Below are 9,411 nucleotides of genomic sequence, written 5' to 3'. Positions count from 1 at the left end.
GCCCTCCGGAGCGGGGGGGGGGGGCGAGGGGAGTTTGGCACCAGCCCCTTGCTAGCAAGAGGGTAGCGTGATGCCAGCCTGGGGCGGGGGCCAGCCCTGGGGGTGCTGGGGCATGTTATGGGAGGGGAGCAGGGGACAGATGCAGCCTGCAGAGGTGGTGCTGGGGGCCGGGGCCAGCAGCCAGCCACAGTGTGTGGGGTGGGGGGGGGGGGAATCATTCCCTGGACTCCCTCTCAACCCTCCCCGGAAGGGGGTGGGAGGGCTGGATGCAGGGGGCCCCCCCAGGCAGGGAGAGGCCCCTGTGTGCCAAAGCACATTCCCTGCTGTCCCTTCCCTGCATGAAGCAGCCAGGGGCACCCGCCCTAAGGCCCTGCCAGCCTGTGACACCAGCAGCCAAAGCAGCCCCCGCCCCATGGGAGGGGGCTGTGGGAGTTGGGCCCCCCCCAGCACAGACAATTGGGGGAGGCCAATAAAATAAAGGGATTTTGGTTCTTTTCTGTGGTTTAAACCCCATCTGTGAGTCTCTGTCGAGGGGGGGTAAATTCCAGCTCCTGTCCTGGCCCCATCACCTTGCGGGGGGGGGGGGGGTCTTTCTTTTACCTGGTGCTGGACAGGGGGCCCCCTGGGCTCAGGGGAGGGGGGAGGGCTGAGGCACAGAGCCCCCCCACCCACCCACCCAGAATGCCAGTACCCCCACGCGTGCTGGTCCCAGCTGTAGGGGGCCGGCCCCCAGAACGGTCTTGGCAAAGGAAGGAACCCAGCATCCTTTGGGGGCCTGCAGGGGCAGACAGGCCCCTGCCTCCACTGGCCCCCAGACTGCCCCCCCCTCTGCTTCCCAGCCAGCACCGGCCCTGCCTGCGTGCAGCCAGCCAGGTCCCTCTGCCCTGCGCCGCTGCTGCCCCCCCGCCTGGGCGCCGCTCGCTGTAGGTCAGTCCGCCCTGGAGACCTGGGGCAGGAGGCCCCATCCCGGCTCTGGTCTGCAACCGACTCCTTGGCCCCCTGGGCAGAGCAGGAATTCACAGCACCTGGCGCTCAACCTGCTTTTACGGCCCAAGAGCCAGGCTGGTCCCAGGGGCCCTACAGGCCGGGCAGTGCCCACGGTCCCGTGGCAGGGCCCCTACACCCAGATCGGCGGATTCTTCTCAGCCACCTTTTCCTGCGGGGGGAGAAAAAGAGCAGCGTGAATCCTGGGCCCGAGTCACATTCTGCCCCCAGCCCCCCTGCCAAAGCCCAGCTGGCCTACAGCAATGGGGTGGGGGGAGCCCAGCTCTTCCCCCTCCTCCTTGGGGGCACTGCACTGTCCCCACACCCCACCCATTCCACACAAGCTGGAGATGTCAGTCCCTGCTGGGCTCTATACAAGATGGACAGGGAAAGCCCCCCCCCCCCATGTCCCACTCCCAGCCCTCCGGCCCGTCCAGTTCCCCCCACCCTGGGGCTGGATCAGAGCCAGCGTCCCCAGAGGGGGCAGACCCCCGCCGGCCCTAGAGCCAGATTAGAACTGGCACCCCCTAGAGGGGAACCCCTGCGCCAGCCCCCTCACCGTGGTTCGCGTGATGTAGGCAAGGGCGTCCTGGACCGTCACAAACACCTGCTGTGGGGAGAGGTGCTGCCCCAGGCCGCTGCTGGTCAGCGTCTCCAGGACCTCGCCTGCAGCAAGCGAAAGGAGGAGACGCGGCTCAGCCCAGCACCCCCGGCGCAGTGCTGGGGGCTGGGAGAGGAGCAGGGGGACACCCCCCAACTCACCATTGCATGCTGCCAGGTTCATGCAGATGCCGGCCTTCTGGCACGCCACGCACATCTGCAAGGCAAGGAGAGCCCAGGCTGGCATCTCTAGGAGTGGGCGGAGCCACATCCCAGCCCCGCCTCCCACCTGCCCTCAGGGCGCCCCCCCCCCCCCCGACCCCAGGTACCTGAATGAGCAGCCGGGCCCCGGCGGAGTCCACAAAGACAATCCCACTGCAGTCGAGGATGGCGGCCTGGATCCTGCCAGTGGCGCCTGCCCGGGAAAGAGGGGAGGGGGTGATTGCATGGACCCCCGGCCTGAGGATGGGGCGGCTCTGTGCAGACACCCACAGGGTCTGGGCCCCGTGATCCCAGCCAGATGGGCCCTCACACCACGGAGCACAGCTGCCAGTGAGACCCCTCCCTACAGAGGGGCGGGGGCTGGGAGACTCAGGGCTGCCACCCTGCCAAGACACCCCACCCCCCCCGCCGAGGAGGATCCACCTCCAGTCCCCCCTCCCAGCCCACGAGGGGACCCCTGCGTGCCACCTGGGCTGCTGGGACCTGTGACAGATGCCGGCCCCCTCCCATACCAGCGCACCCACCCACCCCAAACCAGGGAGTGGGAGCTGCAGGGGCCCTGTGTACCTGAGCTGGGGCACCCGGCTCCCCCATCCAGCACAGAGCTGGGGACACAGTTTTCCTGAGGGAAACAAGCCAGTTAATGCCACCTCTGCGGTCACCCGAAACTCTGCCCAGGGCCTGCCAGGATCCCCGCCCCCCCCATACCCCCTGCTCCCTCCAGCCCAAAGCTAAGTCCCACCCCCAGTGGGGAGGGCAAGGCAACCCCACAGCAGGGGCAGGGTGGCGGGGAGAAGCCGCTGCTAGACCAGGGCTGGGCATCTCCAGAGACATGCTGGCGGCTGGGTTCCGCTGGGGGGGGACCCCTGGGAAAGCAGCCCCTCACCCAGGATCCTGGGGCCCCTGCAGCCCCCCAGATCTCCACTGGCTCCCTTACCACAGTGCTGATGCTCATCTTGGCCCCACTCTCCACGGCCCGCGGCGCCTTCTCCCCCCGGCCGCCCTTCGGCCGGCTCAAGCCCAGCAGCCGGCTCAGCGCCTCGCGGAAGAAGTCGCGGTTGCCGTAGTAGATGGGGGCGTGGTAAGCCATGATCTTCACGCCGGGGATCTCAAAGCACTGCAGGGGGGACAGAGCGCTGGCTGACAGAGAGGGGGGGTTTGGATGCTGAATTGCCCCATGGGGGTGGGGAGGAGGGCTGAGAGATCAGCCCTGCCTCTCAGGACCCAGACACCCCCCTACGCAGGCCAGTCTGGGTGCCATCTGAATGGAGCCCGGGGCAAGCCCCCCCCCCCCTCCTTTCCAATGTACCCCACCCCCAGCACTCTCAACCAGTCTGCCCCAGGTTGCAGCCAGGCCCTGCAGGACCCGTACCTTGCTGTGGCGTTGGAGAGGCCGGTAGATTTCCGTGTTGGCCGCTTTGCCCAGCACCATGCACTCGGCCCTGTGGGAGAGGAAGGCGCATCAGGCGGGGAGGCATCTGGCCGTGCCAAGGCCAGGCCGGCACTGGTCCCAGCTGGAGAGCATTGGCCAGAGACAGGGACAGCAGCTGGGAAGGCAGATTCCTGCCTTGGAACCCTGGTCCCGTCTTCCTCCTCCTCTGATAACCAGGTCTCCAAGCAGCCATGGCCGGCCGGCTCCTTGGGGGGGGCTTGTGCCTGGAGCAGGGGGCAGAGAGAGCTGCCCCCCCAGCCCATGCCAGAGCCGGATGCAGCTCCCTCGCTTGCTGGGAACCTGCAGAGCCAGCCCGGCCGTGGGGCAGGGCCGGGCACCTGGCGCTCCGGTACCTCTGCGTGCGGCAGATGATGGTCATCATGGAGAACACGACCCCCACGGCCAGGCCCACGTCCACATTCAGCACCACCACGGCCAGCCAGGTGACCACCCAGACAGCCTGGAATGAGAGTGCGGGGTCAGAGGCGAGACGGGGAAGGGGGGCGTCCAGCCAGCTGGTCCTCCTGGGGCTCATGCACTCGCTGGTCACACATACAGGCCCCAGTGAGGTTACACCAGGGGCGAATCTACCCTAAGTCTCTGGAGGCAGCGTAGTCTAGTGGGTAGGGCACCCAGTGGGGACTTGAGAGCCAGGTATTCAGCCCACAGCCCTGCTGTGACCTGCAGCCTCTGCCCTCTCCGTGCCGCCAACCCCTCGTCTGGGAGTTCGGGGACAGTCTCGCTCTGTGCCAGGCACTGCCCTGGCACAATGGGGCATCTCCAGGTCACCGAAACCCCCCTAATGCTAGTAACCAAGGAGCACAGCCCCGATCGCGCCGTGGGTCCATCGCGGCTGGTGCCCCGGGGCTGGAGAACTCGGCACGTACTGGCCCCAGTCCTCTGGGCCAGCTGGCAATGCCCACCCCGTACCCTGGGGCGGCAGCATGCCCGGCTCCGGCGCCCAACCCAGGGCCCGGGGACAGGTGAGTTGGGGGAGGCGCAGCTGCTTACGAAGTCGATCCGGCTGATCCTCCAGAGCTCGGGCAGGTCCCAGAACTGCAGGACCATCTGGCGCAGGCTGGTGACATTGATACAGGCCAGGACCGCCTGGGGGTGGGGGGAGAAGGGGTGTGAGCAGCGAGCTGCCAGCCCCTGCCCTGTGCTAGCTGGTGCCAAGGAAGGGAGCTTGTCCCAGGATGGCTGGGGTGAGGGAAGGCCAGCTAGTCACTGGGGGGGGCAGCCAGCCATTTGGTAGGAGGAAGTGGGGTGTCTGCCGCCGTCCAGCAGCCCCCACCCAACCCAGGCTGGATCCCCCGGGCGAGGGCAAACCCCACCAGCACCCAAGGGAAGTCGGTGCCCAATGGGGAGGGGGCATTGGGCCTGGCACCCCCAAGGGACGAGGGGGGGTGGGCACCAGCCCTCCCCCAGGTCACGCGCACGCCCCCAGCCTCACCTTGGGCAAGTAGCGGAAGAGGGGTCCGAGCCACATGAGGACCATGAGCACCACCGCGCCGGAGAAGAAGCCGGCGAGCTGCAGACGAGGAGGGCGGGTTAGCGGGCCGGCTCTGCCCGGGCGGGGAGGCCAGCGCTGGGTCCTGCGGGGGGGATGCAGGGCAGCACAGAGGAAGCCCTAGACCCCCAGAGAAGCCCCCCACCCTTCATGCCCCACTCGAAGCCTCAGCGCCAGCCTCCTCTGCCCGGCGTCTGCAGAGGAGAGGGCTCCAATTGTGCCCAGCCACACAGGCCAACTGGCCACCAAGCTGAGACCTGGCAAAGTCATTACGTGAGCCAGCCAGGGCTGCAGGGGGGACCCCACTAGCTAGGGAGCATGAGAAACTCACCCTCCACCCACCCCACGGCCCCACCCCCAGTGCACATTGCCTCTCCCCAGTTCTGCAGCCCCCGCCCCCCACCGTGCCCACATACCTGCGTGTGCCCCCCCGCGCTCTCCAGGATGTTGGTGGTCGCCAGGGTGGCCGAGCTCGGGAAGCAGGCGAAGAGGGAAGAGACCAGGTTGGACACACCATGGGCCAGCAGCTCCTGTGGCCGGGGACGGAGACAGATCAGGGCTCCAGGGACCAGCCAGGAAGGAACCCAGACGCTCCGGGGGCAAGTGAGACACTGGGACCTCCCAGCGGGAGCGGGGCAGATCCTGGGCACAGGGCCCTGGGCAGCCGCTGGCAATAGAGAGGCCAGGCCAGGCCGCGACCCCCCCCAAACCTCCGCCAGCAGCCCGAGTGCGGCCCACACACCTGGTTGGGGTTGATGGTGTAGCTGTGCTTCTCGGCGTAGATCATGGCCAGCGACACAGACACGGCATAGGCCACGAAAGCGACGGCCACCGTGTCCCCCAGCACCTGGGGCAGCGACTGCAGGGCCGGGAGCCGGGGCTGCGGGAACCTGAGCGAGAGACAGAGGCAGTCACCAGGCCGGGCTGGTCCAGTGTCCGGAGGATGCAGCTTTGGGGTGCAAGGAGGTTGCCCCCGTGGGATGCCACGGAGTGGGTGGGCAGGGGGCCCTGGGGATTCCTTACCCAGCTGGCAGGTGGCCGACTATCTGCACATTGTAGCGCGTGTCCAGGGAGGAGGCAAAGCAGACGCCGGTGGCTGCCAGCACCTGGCGAAAGGGCAGAGGACCGGCAGGTTACATCACCCAGGGTGGCACCAACCCTCCCATGCCCGTGGCCTGTCGCCCACCCCTGCTGGACCCCCGCTCCCCCAACCCCTGGCTCTTCCCCACGCCGCTCGGCGCACGGGATGGGCAGATCCGGCCCAGGCAGGGGTACGTACCACCACGATCTCCCCCGGAATGGGGGTCCGCAGCTTGCTCCGGAAGCGCGTGTTGATCTCCTTGATGGGCACCAGCAGGGCGAGGCACAGGGCGGAGATGAGCAGCTCGGCCACGTTGGTCCGGGGCAGCGCCTGCGCCACCGACGCCAGCGTCTGGGGGCAGCACGGGGCGCGTTACGCAGCGGGGGGGGGGCTTCTCCCGGCTCCCCTCCCCCACCATTGTACCTCCCTGCCCCCCTTCTCTCACCACCACCCTACGCTCTCCTCCCCCCCTCCCCCTGGGCCGGACGCACCTTGAAGATGGTGAAAGAGCCAGTGTGGCGGGGCAGCGCCAGGCCCAGCAGGCTGGGCAGCTGGGAGACCAGGACATGCAGCGCCGCCCCGTTGGTGAAGGCCTTGACGATGGGCTCCGAGAGGTAGGTGGCCAGGAAGCCCAGCTGCACCACGAACATCACCAGCTGGGGGGGAGGGGGATGTCAGTGGTGCCTGGGTCCTTCCCCCGGGGCCCCTCCTCTCCTCCCCAATGGATCCCCCTGGGGTCCCTCCTCCCCCATGGATCCCTGCCCCACTCCCCTCCCCCAGGGTCCCTCCTCTACCCCCCCCATGATGGATCCCCCAGGGTCCCTCCTCCCCCCCATGGATCCCTGCCCCCTCCCCTCCCCTCACCCCAGGGTCCCACCCTCTTCCCCCCCCAATGGATCCCCCAGGGTCCCTCTCCTCCCCCCCATGGATCCCTGCCTCACTCCCCTCCCCCGGGTTCCCTTCTCTCCCCCACAATGGGTCCCTGCCCCACTCCCCTCCCCTCCCCCAATGGATCCATGCCCTGTCCCCCTCCCACCGCTCCCACCACCTCCAGGGAGGGTCCCCGCCCCAGGTTCTGGCCGCCTGGCGGGCGCGGCCTCACCATGAGGAGCCCCACGAGGAAGGCCATGGCGGCAGCCACCCCGATGCGCCGCTCCGCCACCCCCGCCAGCTCCGCGCTGGTGGCGTTGGGCTCCAGGGGCCAGGGCACCTGCTGCTCCACCACGGAGCCCGTCATCAGGCTCACCACGGCAAAGGTGCCTGGGGAGGGGAAGGGAGACACGGCCCCTGAGCCCTGCCCAGACAGTGCCACCTGCCCTCCCCCACCTCTGCCCCTCCAGTGCCCGCCCCGTGCCCGGATCCCCCCACTGTCTCCAGTCCCATCTCCCCCTGCGCCTGCACGGTCATGGGAACAGGCTGCTGGCCCAGCAATGCCCGAGGAACCAGACCCCCCCCCATTTCACCCCGCCGAGCCCTGGGCCTCGGCAGCCCACTCACCAGTAGAGACGTGGCGCCCGGTGCCAAAGAGCATGTAAAGGATGACCGGGAAGAAGGAGGTGTAGAGCCCGTAGACGGGGGCCACGGAGGCCAGGAGGGCGAAGGCCATGCCTGCGGGGACCCGAGACGGGCACGGGGGTGAGCCGGGGGCGGCCGGGACCATAACTGCCCCCTGCTCTCCTAAGGGCTGAGCGGCATCATCCCGCTGAGAGCTCAGGGACGCTGCCACACCCCCGCCCAGAGACCCCGGCAAGAGGGCGAGATACAGACTGAGATGGGGGGGGGGTCAGAGCAGCCCCCCCAAACAGAGGGCTCCTGTTTCAGAGCGGCATTGAGGCCAGGCCGGACCCTGCCAACACCACGGGGTCCAGTCTGTCTAAACCTTGCCCTTCTCCTGGCTTGGGTATCCCCACACCCGGGGGAAACTGAGGCCCAGAGGGGTGGAAGGACAGCGAGTCAGAGGCAGAACTGGGGATGGAACCCAGGAGTCCCGGCTGGGACCCCCACTGCCCCAGGGGCGAACCCAGGAGTCCGGGCTCGCCGTCTCTCCCGTGCAAGTGGCTCTCCAGCCTCTGGGCGCCCCGGCCAGAACCGCTTCAGAGCTGGGATCCGTCTTTCCACCGGCCGCCGCGGAGCCGGCGGCAGCTACCCGCCTTGGGGCGCCCGAGCCCGCGGAGAGATGCGGGGCAGACGGGGCACGGGACTGCGGGACAGCTGGGGAGTAGATTCCGCCCCACGGAGCTGGGGGCTCGGAGGGGGGGCGAGGCTGAGGGGACCAGGGGGAGCCCAGGAGGGGGTTGGGGGAGCAGGGACTGGGGGGGATCAGCGGGGGGCCGAGGCTGGAGGAGAGCAGGGGGGAGCCAGGACTGGGGGGGGGATCAGCAGGGAACTGGGGGCGAGGCTGGAGGGGAGCGGGGGGAACTGGGGGAGAGCGGGGGGGAACGGGGGAGCGAGGCTGGAGGGGAGCGGGGGGAGCAAGGACTGGGGGAGAGCGGTGGGGACTGGGGGCGAGACTGGGGGAGAGCCGGGACTGGGGGGGGATCAGCGGGGGGAGCCGGGACTGGGGGGGGGGATCAGCGGGGGGAGCCGGGACTGGGGGGGGGGGATCAGCGGGGGGACGGGGGAGCGAGGCAGGAGGGGCGCGGGGGGAGCCGGGACTGGGGGGGATCAGCAGGGAACTGGGGGCGAGGCTGGAGGGGAGCGGGGGGAACTGGGGGCGAGCGGGGGGAACGGGGGAGCCGGGACTGGGGGAGAGCGGGGGGGGGGACTGGGGGCGAGACTGGGGGCGAGCCGGGACTGGGGGGATCAGCGGGGGGAGCCGGGACTGGGGGGGGATCAGCGGGGGAACGGGGGAGCGAGGCTGGAGGGGAGCGGGGGGAGCCAGGACTGGGGGGTCAGGGGGGAGCGGGGGAGCGAGGCTGGAGGGGAGCGGGGGGAGCCGGGACTGGGGGGTCAGCGGGGAGCGGGGGGCCCGGGGCAGCTGCTCACCCTGGGGGATGTGCACGATCCCCACGGTGAGCCCGGCCAGCGCGTCCCCCAGCAGCCAGGGCCCCAGGCGGTAGCCGGGCAGCCAGGCGGCGATGGGCAGCCGGCGCCGCAGGAGCCGCAGCGCGGCCGCCCCGGAGCAGCGGCAGCCCCGGGCCACCCGCCGGCGCAGCGTCCCCGCCGGGCGGCCCCGGGGCTCGGGCGCCCCGTAGAGCTGCTGGAAGCGCTGCTCGGTGAGAGCCCGCCCCGGCGCCAGGCGGCTCATGCTGGCGGCCCGGGCGGGCGGGGGGCGCGGCCCCTTTTATCGCCCGGGCCGGGACCCCGCCAAGCCCCGCCCCGATGGGCGGCCCCGCCCTCTCGGACCCACAGCCCCCCACTGCTCCCAGTCCCACCCTCCAACCTCTGACCCACAGCCTCCCCCAGCTCCCCCCCCCGGGCTCTAATCTATCCCCTCTGACCCAGAGCCCCCAGCTCCAATCTAACTCCCCTCTGACCCACAGCCCCCCATAGCTCCCACCCACCCCCAACCTCTGACCCACAGACCCCCTCGGGCTCCAATCTCATCCCCCTCTGACCCACAGCCTCCCCCAGCTCCCACCC

General features: G+C 69.9%; 1 protein-coding gene across 1 annotated transcript; it reads right to left on the bottom strand.

The window, feature by feature from the left end:
- Window positions 1-3: 3 nt before the first annotated feature.
- LOC123353727 (solute carrier family 26 member 10-like) lies at window positions 4-9,072 on the bottom strand. The gene is made up of 18 exons (XM_044995101.1): window positions 8,815-9,072; window positions 7,327-7,437; window positions 6,932-7,089; window positions 6,321-6,485; window positions 6,028-6,180; window positions 5,772-5,854; window positions 5,491-5,638; window positions 5,165-5,278; window positions 4,692-4,769; window positions 4,250-4,345; window positions 3,592-3,698; window positions 3,179-3,248; window positions 2,744-2,923; window positions 2,374-2,428; window positions 1,914-1,999; window positions 1,747-1,801; window positions 1,544-1,650; window positions 4-1,156 (listed from the first exon to the last, which is right to left on the bottom strand). Exons 2-18 carry the CDS (start codon window positions 7,433-7,435, stop codon window positions 1,118-1,120), a joined length of 1,803 nt encoding a protein of 600 aa, XP_044851036.1. The 5' UTR covers window positions 7,436-7,437; window positions 8,815-9,072; the 3' UTR covers window positions 4-1,117.
- Between the last annotated feature and the right edge of the window lie 339 nt (window positions 9,073-9,411).

This window comes from Mauremys mutica, chromosome 20 (genome assembly GCF_020497125.1).
Source record: "Mauremys mutica isolate MM-2020 ecotype Southern chromosome 20, ASM2049712v1, whole genome shotgun sequence".
Taxonomy (NCBI): Eukaryota; Metazoa; Chordata; order Testudines; family Geoemydidae; genus Mauremys; species Mauremys mutica.
Note: the sequence above shows the minus strand (reverse complement) of the source record. Positions and strands in the feature narration are given on the sequence as shown.

Excerpts from the sequence above, each read along its gene's own strand:
- LOC123353727 (XM_044995101.1), bottom strand. The coding sequence starts at position 7,435 with ATGGCCTTCGCCCTCCTGGCCTCCGTGGCCCCCGTCTACGGGCTCTAC. Across the intron at positions 7,090-7,326 it reads CGGGCGCCACGTCTCTACTG|GCACCTTTGCCGTGGTGAGC; the intron begins GTGAGTGGGCTG and ends TCCCCTCCCCAG. Across the intron at positions 2,924-3,178 it reads CTCTCCAACGCCACAGCAAG|TGCTTTGAGATCCCCGGCGT; the intron begins GTACGGGTCCTG and ends TCCCCCCTGCAG.